The sequence below is a fragment of the Pleurodeles waltl genome, chromosome 6 (assembly GCF_031143425.1).
Source record: "Pleurodeles waltl isolate 20211129_DDA chromosome 6, aPleWal1.hap1.20221129, whole genome shotgun sequence".
In the NCBI taxonomy this organism is placed as follows: Eukaryota; Metazoa; Chordata; class Amphibia; order Caudata; family Salamandridae; genus Pleurodeles; species Pleurodeles waltl.
In genome coordinates, this window is record NC_090445.1 from 197,116,726 (window position 1) to 197,135,186 (window position 18,461).

Here is an 18,461-nt window from a genome sequence, read left to right on the forward strand (position 1 = left end):
TGGGATCTTATTTACCACCACAATTGATGGAGGCTGTCATTGTTGTCTGTGCCGTTGGCAGTCTCAACAATGAGAGTTGTCAGTCATTGTTGACTATCTTGCTGTTGACAGTTGTGGTGCCGTTAACAGAGTCTTAAAGGAGGATTTAGGCCTCGCCGCGACTTGAATGTGGGAGATCTCTGTCCCTGTTGGAAGGCACTGAGGGCACAGATAAGGCTTCTCCTTTTTGAGTCCTTAGCTTGATTAAGTTTTGAGGTATTTTCTGCTCTCTTCACAAGTTCCTTCATGAGACCTGGCCCTTTTGTGAGACCTAGAGGAGGTATAACTGTCCTCTTCTGAAGATGTTCTCTGGGCTACAGGCTTTGGCTTTTTCAAGCCACAAGAGTAGCCTTCCCTCTCCGTCTATCAATGTTTTTGAGAAAAAAGTGCGATATCTTGCACTCTTTTGCCTTGTGCTCGGGATAAAGGCAGTAGAGGCAATTTTTATGTAGGTCATCCACATGTACCCTTTTCTTCCCACAGGTCTTGCAGGGGCGGAGAAGGCCTTTAGTGTCAGACATTGTAGTAATAAGCTTTCAATACCTTTGTGAAAAAGAAAACTGAGCAGAGCTCAGGGAGACTTCCTTCAAGCACAACATGTGGTGAAAAAGCTAGGGATTCTGCCTCTTTTGGGAGTGTTCTAGAGGGTGCTTGCACCGGATTAGTAATTGTTCAAGTTTGGGCCTTTTAAAAAAAATGACATAGGCTAGTAAACTGATGGCGTAGTGCCATTAGGGCAATGATAGTTTTACATACTACTAAACCATGGGACTGCGGGACTCCCACTTTGACAGGGAATGATTCAGCACGTGAATCTATGAAAGGTCCAATACTGGATAAGAATTGGTTACTATGGTCTGAGTTGAAATATTCTGATGAAAAGGAATTGCCTTGATAAAATATGACTTAACCATCTGCTACGGCATTGAGTGTTGAGCTTGCTGAGTCAATAAGATTGTCTTCCTAATCTACTTCATACTGCGTCCGCTGAGCTTCCAAACATTGTTGGACAGGTCTCCTATAGAGACCAGCACTGGGTACAACAGTGATGAAAGAGGCCATGCAGCCTAGGAGAGAAGACACTCATTAGATTTTGAGATGTTGTAACTGGAATCATTTCCGAAAAAAGGAAGATACTTTTTCCTCCAACGGACACACTTCTGCATTGGTGTTGAGAGAGGTTCATATACACATAAGGATTTGAACTGGGGAGGTTGAAAAAGTTAACCTGAGGTCCCAAGTGATCTAATAATCTGACAATGTAGTCAAAATATTTGAGCTTGTAGTGCTGTGTGAGTCCTTATTAACTAGGCATCTAAGTATGAGAAGACAAAATCGTTTTCATACAAAGAAAGGCTACCATTAATGTATTTTGTACATTTTCTTGGGGTGGATTTGGTGGCGGGTTTTGGCGAACAGAAATCTGAGAAATATTCTGTGTCTGATTGCAACTGGAATGTGAAAACAGGCATCCCTTAGATCTACAGAGCACATTGTTTTATGAGCTCTGGATATATTTGATGTGGTGCCAACATCCTGAATTTTTGACGTTTGAAAAATTCTTTGTTGGTGGAATAAAACGCAGTGAAGATTTAATTAGATTAATCCACTTGTCCGTTTTGATTTTTCCTCACTCCTCCAGATGTTTTGTTACACTTCCCCCACTGTGTGGCAAACCAAGCAGATGATGTTGGGATCATTATTATTATTATGAGTCTTAGGCTCTTGTTTTAAATAAAACTTATCCTGTTCTGCTACTTTATATTTCTTTAGAAGTCTTGAAATTGCTGACTTCAAAGTGGCCGGGGTGAGGAGCTTCTCCGACAACACTGTCAAGTCTGGCACTAGTGGGAGAATCGTTTTTGGAGTAGCCCTTGGTTGCAGAGTCTCCATGATGGTCGAGATTGTTGCTTGTGGGACTTCTGATGGGTTAAATTTTGCTGACCTTTGGACGAGTACATCTTGGAAAGTTAAAATATTAACTAGGGAGGCTCACGATGAACCAACAGGCGATGTTGGAGTACACGATAAGTCTATATCGTAAAAGGAAGAACTTGTAGGAGTAGGAGTTCTTTTCCTTTTATGTCTGTCAGGAGATCATGGAGAAGCCGGTTCCATTGGTGGACATAAAGATACCGCTGAATCTTGTAGAGATAAAGGTGTTTGAGGATCCTCCAGTACATTAAGAGGTTTTAAATTCAAAGTTTCAAGACAAAACAATAAAGGATCTACTGCTGGTATGATCAGTCTTGGTTTTTTGGGGCAACAGGTTTGTCAACAGGATTCACACCATCACCTTAGGATATCAAATTAAATGATGTGGAAAGGATCGATATTGAATGTCTTGAAGTGTGATATTTTGATGGTGTGTGTGGCAACAACGATGGAGCCAGTGACATCCTTAGTGCTGACATGGTGTTGCTTCACCGTCTATGATTGAGTTGTGGAGTGCCTTGATGACAAATGGTGTTATCTAGGAGAAGCTGACTTAGTGTGCGGACGTTGGTCTGGTTGGTATCATAGCTTCTTCAGCTGCCGGAGTCAACGTCGAAGAATTTGATGTTAAAGGAGTAAACAGTAATGTAACTGAAAGAGCAGACGACAACACCATATGGGTTGGCATTGCTGTGGACTCACTGTCAATATCTGAAAAATACATATAAAGACGTGTACAAGGGTCTCCACACATAGGTGGGACTATTCTACATTCATAACCAGCAGCGAGAATTCTACAATGCAGAACAACCTGTGTCTCAACCTGTATTTTCATGAGCAATTTCCGGCTGAATATCGACAATGCCTCTGTCCTTTCAAATGGAGGGTTCCGTTTCTCTCTGCCCCCCCCTCCTCCCCCCCCCCCCCCAGGAGACATCATGCCTTCTGCTGTTCACTTTGTCAACCGTGCTCAGGAAATGACCTGTGAAATCCAAAACAGCTGCATCTTTGCACGCCATAGTGAACACAATAGCACACACTGTCCATCGAGATTTTGACCTTAGTCCCTACTATCTTGAACTTCCATTAGAAGTAATTTATGTAAACAGCTGCCCCTAGGAACAAACTAGCACCAACTTGGCTTGTAGGGCATAGCTGTTAACCCAATGACTGGTCTGGCACCAGGGTGAGACAAAATTGGCCAATCCTTTGCCTTTTCTGAATCCCATGTATGAAATCAGACTGCCAATACTGGAAATCAAAACTGTAGACAAAGGTCTGCAAAGACAGTGCAAACCCTACAGCTAAAGCATTAGAGTTGCCATCTGAACAAAGCAAAGGCCAAATAACTGTCCTTCTGTAAAACAGAATGGCTCTTGACTGTGCCCTTGCTGCTAAAGGTGGAGTGAACTTATGCCACTGTAGTATAGGGTAAAGAAATGTTTCTTTTAACATGCATTATCAGATCGATCATATTCATGACAATAACAGTTTTGGTCATGCTGGAGTATTGGGTCATGGCTGAAAAACGTATTTGGCATGTTGGGAATGCAGATAATAGAAACCATTCTGGTGGTCTTTGTCTTTCTCAATACTTTATATACTGGATATGTTCAGTTAACCGCCTCACTAAAAACAAAGAATCATCTCTTCTTTCCTCTTATAATACCTGAAACTGACAACACAGATGGAAATTCTGATTCACCTGAATAGGTCAGTGATGTTTCTCAAAATGTAAATCAATGAATGACAACTGATTTGCTTTTAGCAGGTGCACAATTAAACCATACGAAGGGAGGGACTGTGAAACTAAAAGAACGAGTTACTTACCTTCGGTAACGACTTTTCTGGTGGATACATTAGCTACCTGTGGATTCCTCACCTCATGAATACTCCCATGGCGCCAGCATTCGACGGAAATCTTCTTACTAGTCTCTGCACGTCGACGAGGACGTCACTCTAGCCCACGCGACACCGTCTGACGTCATACAGGCAATAAGAGGTCCTCGACGACGTGCGGACGTCAGTACCAATCATTTTTTACGTGCATGAGAACAACCAGGCAATGCAATGAAAGAGCAAGGCAACATCCCATTATATTGCAAAAACACACAACATTGTATGAATAACTGTAAATCTTTTTATATAAATATATATATAAAACTTTCTCTTTTAAAATATATACACACACCAAGTATATACACAAAGATATATACATATATACATATATATAAATATATATTATATACACATCTATTGCACCCTCAAAGACCAAGAGGAGCGCACTCAAGGATTACTTGGCAAGACCAGAAAGGCAACGGGGAGGCGGGTGGGACCGTGAGGAATCCACAGGTAGCTAATGTATCCACCAGAAAAGTTGTTACCGAAGGTAAGTAACTCGTTCTTCTGATGGATACAACTACCTGTGGATTCCTCACCTCATGAATAGAGTCCCAAAGCAGTACCACGCCCGGCGGTGGGTGCCTAAATGGTCAAACCAAGAAATCCTGCAGCACTGACCGTGCAAAATGGCCGTCCCTTCTAACCTCAGAATCCAAACAGTAATGTTTTGCAAAAGTGTGAAGGGACGACCAAGTTGCGGCCTTGCAGATGTCGACCACAGGAACACCCCTGGCCAAGGCCGAAGTGGCCGACTTAGCTCTGGTGGAATGAGCTCTAATGCCCTCAAGAGGATCCTTCTTTGCCAAAGAGTAACATATTTTAATGCAAAGAACAACCCACCTGGATAGTGTTCTCTTGTGGACTGCCTTTCCTCTCCTCTTGCCCACGTATCCAATAAACAGCTGATCCTCCAGCCTGAAATCCTTTGTTCTATCAATAAAGAAGCTCAACGCTCTCTTTGGATCCAGACGGTGCAGTCTTTCTTCCTCTTTGGAAGGATGAGGCGGAGGATAGAACGTGGACAAAGTAATTGCCTGAGCCAAATGGAAGGGTGAAACAACCTTCGGGAGGAAAGCAGCCTTGGTCCTCAACACCACCTTATCCCCATAAAAAGTTGTATAAGGGGGCTTTACTGATAAGGCCTGCAACTCACTCACTCTCCTTGCTGATGTTATAGCTATCAGGAAGACTGTTTTTAAAACCAAATACCTCAAGGGGCAAGAATGCATAGGTTCAAAAGGGGACCCCATAAGGAAAGGGCAAGAATGCATAGGTTCAAAAGGGGACCCCATAAGGAAAGTCAGGACCAAGGACAAATCCCATTGCGGCATAACGAATGGCTTTGGAGGATATTGATTTAGAAGACCTTTCAAGAATCTGATAACAATAGGGGATTTAAATAAAGATGGTTGGTCTGGAAGACATATGAAGGCTGACAAGGCCGATAAATAACCCTTAATGGTAGCCACTGCACAACCTTTCTGCGCCAGAGATAGAGCAAAAGACAAAACGTCCTATAGATGAGCATGCAAAGGATCAATCTGCCTCTCTCCACACCACGCAACAAATTTAGACCACCTATTAGCGTAGATAGATTTAGTGGAGTGTCGCCTGGCCGCTAATATAACATCCACTACCTCAGGCGGGAGAGAGAAGGAACTCAGGTTGCCCCGTTCAATCTCCAGGCATGTAGGTGCAGACTCTGGAGGTTGGGGTGTAGAACCTGCCCCTGCGACTGCGAGAGGAGGTCTGCCCTGAAAGGGAGACGGAGCGGCGGGCACATTGAGAGTTGGAGAAGGTCGGAGTACCACACCCTCCTTGGCCAATCCGGAGCTATTAAGATTACTAGAGCCCGGTCTTGGCGAATCTTCCTCAATACTCGAGGAATCAAGGGTATGGGAGGAAACGCGTAAAGCAACTGGCCGCACCAGGTTATTTGAAACGCGTCCCCCAACGCTCCCTGCATCGGATACTGAAGGCTGCAGAACAACGGACAATGCGCGTTCTCTCGAGTGGCGAACAGATCTACCCGAGGAAACCCCCACCTCTGGAAGATTAAACGGACTTGATCTGGATGGAGACGCCACTCGTGGTCTGCCGAGAAGTGGCGACTGAGACTGTCCGCACGCACGTTCAAAACTCCGGCCAGATGGTTTGCTATCAAGCAAATCCGATGGTCCTTTGCCCAGGACCATAGTCGAAGAGCTTCTCTGCAGAGAAGGTACGACCCCACTCCTCCCTGCTTGTTTATGTACCACATCGTGGTAGTATTGTCCGTTAGGACCTGTACCGACTGACCACGAAGGGAAGGGAGGAAGGCCTTGAGAGCCAGACGTACAGCCCGTAACTCTAACAGATTGATGTGAAACATCTGTTCCTCTGGAGACCAAAGACCTTTGATCTCCAGATCCCCCAGATGAGCTCCCCACCCTAGAGTGGAAGCATCCGTTATGACTGTGGTCACTGGTGGCGACTGCTGGAACGGCTTTCCTTGTGAAAGATTGTTGCTTGCAATCCACCACTTCAAATCCACAGCAGCATCTCTGGAGATCTTGACAGTACCCTCTAGATCCCCTCTGTGTTGAGACCACTGCCTTCGGAGGCACCACTGAAGAGCCCTCATGTGCCAGCGAGCATGCGTGACCAACAGAATGCAGGAGGCAAAAAGACCGAGCAGACGAAGGACCTTGAGGACTGGAACTACCGCTCCATTTCGAAACATTGGAACCAAATCCTGAATATCTTGAATCCGCTGAGGCGGAGGAAAGGCCCGACCCAATGTTGTATCCAGTACTGCCCCTATGAACAGGAGGCGCTGAGAGGGCTCTAGGTGAGATTTGGGCTCGTTCACCGAAAAACCCAGGTCGAACAACAACTGGGTTGTTGACTGCAGATGATGCGACACAAGCTCCGGGGACTTGGCTTTGATCAACCAGTCGTCCAAGTAAGGGAATACTGCTATCCCCTTCCTTCTGAGTTCTGCCGCAACCACCGACATCACCTTCGTGAAGACTCGAGGTGCTGAAGTAAGACCAAACGGAAGGACCGCAAACTGATAGTGTTGCGATCCCACCACAAACCGGAGATACTTCCTGTGTGACTTGAGTATCAGGATATGAAAGTAAGCATCCTGCAAGTCGACAGACACCATCCAGTCTTCCATGTTCAACGCCAAAAGCACCTGTGCTAGGGTCAGCATCTTGAACTTTTCCTGCTTGAGGAACCAATTCAAGATCCTCAGGTCCAGAATTGGTCTCAAACGACCATCCTTCTTGGGAATCAGGAAATACCTTGAGTAAACTCCTCGACCCCTTTCCTGCTCCGGGACCAACTCCACCGCGCCCTTTGAAAGGAGGACTTGCACCTCCTGTTCTAGCAACAGGAGGTGTTCTTCTGAACAATACGAAGGGCGGGGCGGGATGAGGGGCGGGAACTCCCGAAAGGGAAGGGTGTAGCCTTTTCCCACAACACTGAGAACCCAAGTGTCCGATGTAACAGTCTTCCATTTGGTGAGAAAATGCTGTAATCTTCCCCCTACAGGAGAGGAGTGAGTGGGAAATGGTGGAAGCCTAAGGCTGCTTCCCCTGCTGCACCCCGCCAGAGGATGAGGAAGAGGCAGAGTGCTGCTGAGAGGCTCCTCTGGTGCGGACCCTACCTCTCCCCCTGAAAGATCTATAGGGATGGGAAGAAGCAGGTTGCTGATATCTCCCCCGAAAGGAAGAGGAGGAAGAGCCACGCCCAAATCCACGAAACCTCCTGAAGAATCTGGAAGAGGCCGTGGAAGAAGGAGCTTGGAGCCCTAACGACTTAGCCGTGGCCCTGCTTTCTTTAAAACGTTCCAAGGCCGAATCAGCCTTAGCCCCAAACAGTTTGTCCCCATCAAACGGGAGATCCAACAATGTGGACTGTACATCTGCCGAAAAGCCCGAGTTACGGAGCCAGGCCTGTCTCCTTGCCACCACAGTTGTGCCCATTGCCCCGGCTACCGAGTCGGTGGTATCCAGTCCCGTCTGGATAATTTGGGTCGCAGCAGCCTGGGCATTTGAGACAAGATCCAAAAGACCCTGGGGAAGCTCTGTAAACGAAGAGGAAATGTCATCCATCAGAGCATGAATATACCTCCCCAGGATACAGGTTGCATTGGTAGCTTTTAACGCCAGACTGCAGGATGAAAAAATCTTCTTCGACTGCGCCTCTAGCTTCTTTGAATCCCTGTCCCCAGGCACCGTCGGAAAAGAACCAGGCGCTGACTTGGACGAACAGGAGGCCTGCACCACCAAGCTCTCCGGCGTAGGGTGCCTAGATAGGAAACCAGGGTCAGTTGGAGCCGTCCGATACCTCCTGGCCACGGCTCTGTGAACTGCTGGGGAAGATGCCGGCCTCTTCCATACCTCTAACACCGGATCCAGCAGAGCGTCATTAAATGGTAACAGAGGCTCCGCCGCGGCTGAGGCCGGATGTAACACCTCTGTCAAAAGGTTTTGTTTTGCCTCCACCACCGGCAAAGGCAGGTCCAAAAAACTAGCTGCCTTCCGTACCACTGCATGAAAGGAAGCAGCCTCCTCAGTATATTCCCCCGGGGACGAAAGGTCCCACTCAGGGGAAGTGTCCAGCCCACTGGCCGACTCCAGTCCACGCAGCCCATCACCCGAGTCCTCTAGCTCTCCTTCCTCTAGGGCTCGTTGGTACTCCTGCTCTTCTAATACACGGAGAGCACGTCTCCTTGAATGAAGTCGTTGCTCAATACGCGGAGTCGACAATGCCTCCGCCGAAGTCGAAGATCGGCGCCGATCTTCAGAAGCTACCGACGCCGCATCCGGCGCCACAGGTAACTTCGGCGCCGACGGAAGAGCAGCTGAAGCAGATGGACCCACCGGAGTCACAGGCCGAAATCCCGACGTCGACGGGATGGAAATCCCCGGGGCCAATCCTTCTGAAGCCACCGGAGCGGCCACCGGCGCCGACAGTGGCGCCGAGCCCACGTTCCCAAACGGGAGAAAGGGCATAAAGGGTGCTGGCCGAAGAGGCGCAGGATCACCCAAAGAAAAGGCCAAAGGCCCAGCCGGAGCACCCCCTGGAGCCATCTGCTGGAAGATGGCATACATCGCATTCAAGAATGCGGAACTATCGGCTCCAGGGGTGGGAAAAGCCGGATACTGGGGTGCCTGTCTCGGAGGCGACCCCGACGCCGGCCTCGGCGTCTGCGCCGGAGAAAACACTTGAGGCTCCAATACCTCAATCACCGACGCCTGTCCAGGTGAAGTTGGAGACGCCGGAGAGGGCAACGGCGTCGAAGGATGCGGCGTAACCGTGGGACTGACCTCCCATGTCCTTCGGCGCCGATCCGGAGACCTGGAACGAGTCTCCTTTGAATGACGCCGAGATTCTCTACGGCGCCGGGAGTCTCGATGACGCCGATGTCTTGGGGAAGAAGACTTCTTGTGATGTTTCCCCTTTGACTTGGCCATAAACAGCTTTGCCTCACGTTCCTTGAGGGCCTTTGGATTCATGTGCTGACATGAATCACAAGTCGAGACGTCGTGGTCGGAGCTCAAACACCAAAGGCAATCGGAATGAGGATCCGTCACCGACATCTTGCCTCCACACTCACGACAAGGCTTAAATCCAGACTTCCTCTGCGACATTATTTCCACAGCGAAAGACTACGCAGCAAGATATACACTGTAACCGCAAGAGTAACAGTTGCTCCCTCGAAGATAACCGTTTCGAATGCACGGAAAAAAGGGAACTGACGTCCGCACGTCGTCGAGGACCTCTTATTGCCTGTATGACGTCAGACGGCGTCGCGTGGGCTAGAGTGACGTCCTCGTCGACGTGCAGAGACTAGTAAGAAGATTTCCGTCTAATGCTGGCGCCATGGGAGTATTCATGAGGTGAGGAATCCACAGGTAGTTGTATCCATCAGAATGTTAACTTATTGCGACTAACTGCTGTGGCCACTTTTCTGCTCAGTGATAAATATGTCTTTGAATATACTGTGTGTATAGTTATGCTCTGAAGCCTGGCAGTGTAGGAGAGATTTGTTTTTTTTTAATGCACGCAGAGTGCCTAAAGTTTACTAGTAGATCAATTTGAAGGTCAACCGCACACTTTCATTGACTTCAGATCCTGCACAGAACATTACCTCTGTTTTGGTTTCATCACGAACTCTGTACTGCATCCCTATGAATGAAAACTATTACATGTGTGCCTTGTAGCTGCTTGGATAGCTTCGTGCTACTCACTGGAGTGGTAAGGGATACCCTTGCTGCCCAATTCTTTGATTTCATGGCAGACTTTGAATTGGGAAGTTTTTTCTTTGATACCCAAGTGCTGCAGAATGAGCTAACCTGATCTCAAAGAAGGTGAAGGTGGAGAAAAACAGCAAAAGAAAACGAAAAAAAGCAACATCTAAAGTATCCCTGCTAAGTCAAGCACATCAAATAGGCAGATGAGTGTGACATTAGATTGTAACAATAACAGTGTAAGAATAGCAAAAGTAGTATTCAGGGGTCCCAATCATTTGTTCATAAGGTAGGCGATGGGGGTATCACAGAACTAACGAGTGGAACGTGTTTCATCAGGAGCCCCAGAAATGTACTATGAATGCAAAAATGCAGTGTCTGTCCTAAGCTACCAAATGGTTTATTCAAAGGCACAATAATCACAACTGAGTTGTACAAGTGGAAATGAAACCTTAGTATACGTTTGAAAAGTCTGAAGAGACACTACACTGGTCTTAGAAGCAGTTCTGGTGCCGAACAGTGGCATCCTTTGACTTCTCCTTTGTCTCTGATCTGTGTGCTGCACAGAAGTATTATGCATCTATGCATCAAGGTCAGGCAGTTAAACCAGTATCAGCTCCTTCCTCTCTCACTTTATCATGAGATTTTTATTACCAGTAAAATACTGGATTTTATTTCCAGCATTCCCAGTGTAAGCACAGCGGACCAAAGTAACAGAGGTACCAAAATCATAGAAAGAGAAAGACTCAACTTCTGATGAAAAAGAATTGGTGCTAGGCACAAAAAACGTGCAAAGGGCTCGGCTCGGGACTCTGATAAATTACTGTGTGCTCTGAACAGTCAGTGGTGGTCTGAAGCAATACTTTTCCAGAACACTGTAATGACCTTATCAAGTTTGAATGAATGCTTTCAACCAAAATGTACAGGGTCCATAAATGCTTCAGCCAAAGGGTTTATGTATGGAGTTTTTGCCTCCTGAAAGGGCTTTTGAGGGCACCAGAACATGCTATGGCCTTCTGGGGCTCAGCCAGTCTTCAACAGTAAAAACAAAAGTATTTTTATTTTAAAGACTAGGTCTTGCAGTACGTCCGCTAAACACATTTCTAAATTGGAAACATGTTCTTAAGGAGTTAAATCCATTTCCGTCAACAGAAAATTTATTGTAGCCAGAAGGGGAAGAAGTGACAGAACAAGAGCGCACTAAATACTACCACCTTTAGGCCACATATTAAAGGCGACATACAGTTTTGATTACACCTCACCAGCTACATAGATGAGCTTTCTGGAACTACACCCACAACTCACCTTTTTACTCTCTTCCATCTCATGTTCAAACATAGCACTGAAAACAGGAGAGCGTGCTGTAGGAGAAAATTTAGAAGATTATCAGTAACTATTTCATTCTACACCGATCAATCTAACCTGCCTGACATGTCCCCCCATGCCAGCTAGAGTCTTAACTGCCAGACCTGCCAACTAACTTCGCTAACTGCATAACTTACCTAAATAAAGAGTCACCTTATGATGGAGATAAGCACTTCATGAACAGACTGAGCCGCTCAGATCATTTTAGAATCATTATCTCCCATAAAACGGTGGACTGAGAAAAATGGAACTAAAAACTAAGGCCCATTCTAAATCTTCCCTAGTCGTTATTCTACTAGGGAAGATTTAGAATGGGCCTTAGTTTTTAGTTCCATTTTTCTCAGTCCACCTGTTTATGGGAGATAATGATTCTAAAATGATCTGAGGGATACTCAGCGACTACTCCAAATTAAACCTTAATTGAATATCCTCAAGATGTGCCTTTAGTGCCTCTCTATTCAACAGAAAAATTAAGCTAAGCGGCATTTAGCTTTTTCTTCCTTCTGACTTCTCTGTGTGCCAGTAATGTCAAGCAACTAGGCACTGAAAACTCCACAGACCTCAAGCATTCTCTTGGTCAGATAAAGCTATGTCGGTCAGCAATAATCACAGCAACTGAAGAAAAGGCAAAAGGCTCAACAGGTGGCACAGACCAGGACTATGAACTCTTAGAAGATCCTCCTAGGCCTAACATCAGCTAGACTCTCCCGAATCTAGAATCATGGAGGGGGCATGAAACGAGTGTGTTCATGACCAGACACCACTCTATCAAAATGGGCACAGAACTGGAATCCCCTGCTTGACCCGGATTCTCCACTTAGTAGAGACAGCTGCGGAAAATCCATCTTATCTCTCAGACAATATACAGAAGGGTATCCATACTGAAAAGGGGGTTGAAAAGGATGTAGATTCTAGAATAAATTGTGTCACACGCAATCTAGAGTTTTAGGTCACTGCTCTGACAGTGCATAGAAAAAACGAGATGGTTCCCTTGAGCAAGCTTAACAGCTTCTGCATAAAATCAGTAGAGAAACCATGCCTTGCGTATGTTCCAACTAGCCTGTTTTCACATTACAAAATTGACAAAAAAGTGAAAATAAAGGTAAGAATGGGAGAGGCCTGAAATTATTTTGCTGTGGTGCATCCCATGATAGTGCATCCCTTACCAGGACTTGCAGTCAACAAGGGAAACTGACAAGGCTGGGACTAAAGGTAGATGGCATAAAAGAGAATCTAGCTTTTTAGTTTGTGTAACACTGTTTCCATGAGCACTTTTCTCTTTTTCTCACTCATTAGGTTCTAGGTTGTTTACTACAGAATGTTGATGTATGCCTGTTACCATCCACTGAAACGTGGAACCAAAGATCTCTTCTCCCAAGAAAAACCGCCATACAGACTCACCACTACTAGTTTACTATTCCAGCCACTCAAAGCATTACTCAAAACATTGGTTGACAAGAGGTATCCAACTTCAACTGACTCTCTAACTTTCGAACAATCAATGACTCCACTTATCTATCTTTCCCCTTCAGTGCTCGGCCGTTAACACCACTATAAAAAAAATAAAAAAATAAAATAAAAAAGAGTAAAGAAAGTAAATCAGACCTGCAAGTATGGCTTTGTGGGCCTGGAACTCCTGGCCAGCCACGCATAGGCAGCAATCAGTGAAGCGTGAGTTTTCCCATAATCCTCCCAACTCATCTGCCAGGCGACACTCTGGCACCTTCACCATGTTCATAGTGTTCTGGCCAGAGATGTTGACTGAGTCCTGCACCACACTAACCTAGAAGAGCAAACAAAGGTTAGCTAGCCACTGTTTCTATTAGCTATTCTGATTGCAAGAAAGTGCATGAAAGAATAAAAATCAGGAGGACAATAAAGAATGAAGGTGCTGGAGGATACAGAAAAAGCTGTGAGCAAAGCTAAAAAAAAGAAAAAGTAGAGGGCAGATCGTGCTGCAGGTGGAGCATGCCCCAAAGAAATCATACCTCAAAATTGAGGCTGTCAAAATGAGAAAAGGCTACAATTGTTCCATAACAATATGTCTGGTGGATATAAATAACGATCGGGTGCCAGACTTGATTCACAAACCTTTTCCCCCACCAACAACAGCTCTCCAAGTGGCCCATTAGGTATGAAGCGTAACTTTATCTACCCAGGGTGTGATGGCTTTGGGCTACATGAAGTACAGATTGGCTCCACTTCCTGGTATACTTTTTTTGATCTCTCTTGGTGTGAAGTGAGGGACAGAAAACACATTGTAGACAGCTACAATCACAGCTGATAACAGATTTGTGCACCTTGAGATCTTGTTGATTGTGCTAATTCATTAAAAGAGGAGGAAGAGCAGTGAGACGTTTGTGGGATGATCTAGTATACACCACAAGGAAAATGTTACTTACCCTGTAATCATCTGTTTGTGGCATGCAGTGCTGTAGATTCTCATGCTGTGCATACGCCTGCCATCTAGTTTTGGGCCCCAATGTGTGCAAATGTGTGGGAGACACCAGAATGAGAGTGAGGAATGTCTGCAAAACTCTCTGAACCACAAAAGGAAGGAGAGGGAGCGGTATGAAAGCGGAGGCAAATATCCGTGACCAGTTCATCCACTGTGCATTGCTACTGGACTTTGGGAACCTGGAGGCGAGGTCTGGGCATTTGGTATTTTCTGGGGTTGCAAACAGGTCTATTTCTGGGAAGCCCCATCTCTGGAAGTAGCACAGGACTTCTTCAGAGTGGAGTTCCCACTCATGGACCTGTTGCCACATTCTAAAGAGGTTAGCAAAATCGTAATACATACCCGGAATGTGCAGCACTAAGAAATTGATTTTATTGGCAAAGAGCCCACCCTCAAAAATACTCAAGATAACTGTGAGAGTTGTGGAAAAGGAGTCCCCCCCCTTGTCCTGAAGGTAACACATGACTGTCATATTGTCCATCTGGACAAGAACAATCTTGCATTTCAAGTGAGGTAGAAAAGAAAGGCTTAAACAACAGATGGACTGCTAGGAGTTCCAGGTTGTTGATATTAAGGCCCTGGTGTGTGGGTTCTTATTGGACCTGGACAGTCAAGTCCTGCAAGTGCACACCAAACCCTATAAAGGAGGCATCTGTTGTTACGGTCCTCTGTGGATTTGGGTCAAAGAAAGGCTGCCCCTGCAACAGGTTGTTGGTGTTCCACCACTGCAGAGAGCAGCAAGTGCGGTGGCTGATGAACAGTAGATAGTCCCAATGACCCTCAGTCCGAGACCACTGTTGCACTAAGCATACATGCAACGGACGCAATTTTAACCTGGCATGGGGTACTATGGCAACACAGGAGAGCGTCATGCCTAGGAGGCACATGACTGTTCTAACCATGACCTGTTGGTCTGGTTGGAAAAAAGCAGTGCCTAAAAGGACTGGATCCTATCAGGGTTCAGACAGGTCATGCCTACCTCAGAATTGAAAATAGCACCCAGGTAGGGTTGGATCTGGACGGTATTTTGTGGCGTTAATGGTAAACCATAACTCGAGGTGGTTTATTGTGACATGTGTGCTTGCAGCATTTCTGGCAATAGGAACTCTTGATCAGCCAGTCGTCCAAATAAGGGAAGATGTGGACACCTTGTCTACACAGGTGTGCAGTCACCAGCACAAGGCACTTGGTGAACATTTAAGGTGCAGTAGTAACCCAAAGTGGAGCTTGGTAATGTTTTCCGCTGACCACAAATCTGAGATAGATGATGGGCCGAATAAGTTGGTATGTGGTACTAGGTGTCCCTTAAGTTCAGCGCAGTGATAAAATCACCTTGTTGGAGAAGCAGAACGACATCCTGGGGAGTTGACCATATGGAGGTGCTCTGAAAAGATGTATTTGTTTAAGGGCCTGAGGTCCAGAATGGGTCTGAGGGTCCGGTCCTTTTTGTGTATTAAGAAGTACAGAGAGCACTCCTGTGCCCCGCTGATGGTAGGGGATGGGTTTTATTGCCCGCTTTAGAAGGAGCACTTGGGCCTCTTCTCCGAGAAGCCTTTGGTGTTCTGGGCAGAGTCTGTGTTTGCAAGGTGGAATGGTGGGAGGCAAGGAAGTGAGCTCCAGACAATAACCATGTTGGATAACATCCAACATGGTCTGGTCTGAGGTGACTGACTGCCATGTGGGAAAGAAGCAATGGAGGCGCCCGACTGGTGGTGTGTGGTTGAGGGGGGGATAAAGGGCAAATCAGGGTTTAGATGGCAGTTGCAGCACCTTTGGGGGAGCCACCTTTCCCTTTGCTTTTGAAATTACTGCCCCTGAAAGACCTTCAAAATGACCCCCTGGGAGAGCATTGCTGTCCCTGGGTGCACTGGTAAAATATGGAGGCTTTGGGAAAAGTGGTCTCCGAGCATCCATGGTCGGGTGTGGGGCAAAAGGAGACGCAGGGCAGGTGTCTGAAGTGCGCTTATCATCGCAGCTGTCTTCATATCCTTTGTGACCATTTCCAGCATTTGGTCTACCTGTTAGCCAAAGAGATGCTGGCCATCAAAAGGCATGTGCAACAGGCTCTGCTGAACTTTAGGATTGAAGACAGAGATATGGCACCAGGTGTGTGCGTAGGACGATGCTGGAATAAATCCCCTTGGCAGCAGTGTTTGCTGCATCTGGGGCACAGCAAATAGTAGTGTTCGATATCTGCTTGCCCTCAGAGACTATTTCATGTCCCCTCATCCTGTGCTCCTCTGGGGAGCATCTGAGGAGCTCCTCCATTTCGTAACAATGGGCAAAATGATATCTTAAAAGAAGGCCAATTGCACTGGTGATACACCACTGGTTGGCCGACTGTGTGGCCACCCTTTTGCCCACTGCATCTATGCCTCTTTTTCCAGTGGAGGGGCATCCCTGCTGGCCTGAAAGTTGGCTTGCTAACGAGTGATGTCGGGCAGGAACTGGCCATGATTTTAATTGGGGGTCAGTAGGGGATGCTATATATTTTTATGACCCTAGGTGTTACAACCCTGGCCCGGACGGGGCCCTTAAAGATGTAAGGCGCGTGGCGTAGCATGTGAGGATAGTGAGGCACTGAGTAGAGCGTAGAGTGGAGAAGAGGGTTTAAAAAAGGAAGACTTCCTCTAGGGCCTGTGTGCCAAGATTCATCTTATGAAATAAGACGACCATACCAATGAGTTCCTGATGGGATGTGGAATTGTCCAGAGGGGAGGAACCGGCAGGGTATAGGTCAGGGTCTGTGTCCCCCAGTGGGTGTGCGTCATAGGAGTCCTAGAGGTCCTGCTGTGGAGGGGTGTCAAATTTGTAATTCCCTCCTCCATGCTCATCCATGTCAGAGTGATGAGACCCCTAACGTCTGATGTCAAGAGGGTCCCCTAGAGAAGCAGGTGGGGAAGGTGAGGGCTGTGGACAGGGTGAGGGGATGGTAGTATGTGTGGTAAGGAGCTGGTAGCCTTATTTGCCTTCTTGCTCTGCTCCAGTGGAATCTGAATTCCAAGGCTTCCTCAAAGGACATCTGGTGTTTTGAGGGAGGAACAACAGCTCTCAAAAGGCAGGCAGGAATTGGGCCGCATAGGCGTTGACGACCAGGTGTCCCTACCTTATATTGATCTCCTCCTGCAGCTTGTCGAGAATTGGTTTGACTGCGCCGGTGCCAACATTAGTCCTACTAGTCAATGCAAAAGTCTTCAGAACCAAGGGCAGCTTTGGTTTGAGCTCCAAGATTCCGGTTGGCGCCAAGGCAGATGTGGTCGGTGCCAAAGTTCTGCTTGACGTCTGTGTCGGAGTAGATAGCACCAAAGCGGCTGGTCCCAAAAGGTTCCTCCAGCGGCAAGCCAGAGCTGGGCAGAATGATGAAGTGGTCTGTCAGTGCCAACCATGCCCCGAAGGCATTACCCACAATGTTGAGGTGGAGGAAGTGTCGTACTTAGACTGCTAGGCTGGTGGAAGATCCTAGATTTCCAGTTCAGCTTTTTCCTTCATGGAGAAAGTCTCTTCATCTGCAGCCGACAGCTGTGGATGATGTTCTCCCTTGACATCCTTGGGACCGAAAAGGTCACGGCTGTCGTCGCTGCTCCTATGTGACAACAAGTTAATGTGCCAGACACAGAGTCTTCTTTGAATGGAAGGAACGGTAAACTTCAGAGGCGGCTTTAATGCGTTTGGGCAAAAAAGCACAAACTGCAGACATGATGGAGATCGGTCCACGGATTTTTTGCACGGCAGCAAGAACAATATCAAAATAGCATTTGTTCCATCACCATGGAGGCATGGGTAGAGAAATGCAACTGAGAGGTGGGAGCAGGCCTTGAAGGGACTGCGGTCGACCTGCGTGATCTAAGTAACTAAACGCCGACCCGAGACAGGAAGTAAAGGAGACTGAATCTGAATACTATAATAGATGACAGGAACCTGTGTGAACTGAAACAAAAAGGCAGCGCAATGGTGTTGGCCTGGAGCACAGGGGAACACAACCGAACCAGACTACGGAAAGAAAACATTCTAACAAAGAAGCCTATTACCATGCAAATTACCTGCAAGAAGAGGAGTCACTATACCTTGTTACTCGAAAGACTTCTTTTAAGAAAAACAACACACACAATAATGGGCCTAACACTAGATGGCAGGAGTATGCACAACATGTATATCTACAGCCACACATGCCTTAAACATACGGTTACAAAGGTAACTACATTTTTCTTCAGATGGATATTTTTTCCTGTAGATTCCAATTATTTCCAAAGCAATGCCATTTGGGATTTAATGGTGTTAATCATGAAGGTCATGCAGCACAATCTTGGGAAAATATCTGTCACCGCAGCTGAGCTTTCAGTTAAGAACATTTATCAAACGTACATAAGGGTGACCAATTGGCTGCCCTGAAAACATCAGCCACATGGAGGCGGCTGGTGAAAGAGGTAGAAATTTCCATGACCCTCAGAGCCAGCACAAATAAGAGTCTGAAGTTCCTTCTTGTCCAAGGCACAGCAGATCTCAATACAAATGGTAAT

At 46.6% G+C, this 18,461-nt stretch overlaps 1 protein-coding gene across 4 annotated transcripts in view; it reads right to left on the reverse strand.

Moving 5' to 3' along the window:
* SPOP (speckle type BTB/POZ protein) overlaps nt 1-18,461 on the reverse strand; it is a 180,059-nt gene that overhangs the window by 50,823 nt on the left and 110,775 nt on the right. For all 4 annotated transcript variants that reach the window (XM_069237796.1, XM_069237799.1, XM_069237798.1 and 1 more), the window contains 2 exons: nt 13,092-13,269; nt 11,427-11,482 (listed from right to left, as the gene is read on the reverse strand). In XM_069237796.1, the coding sequence (XP_069093897.1) occupies nt 11,427-11,482; nt 13,092-13,269 (234 nt within the window). The remainder of the gene's footprint in view (nt 1-11,426; nt 11,483-13,091; nt 13,270-18,461) is intronic.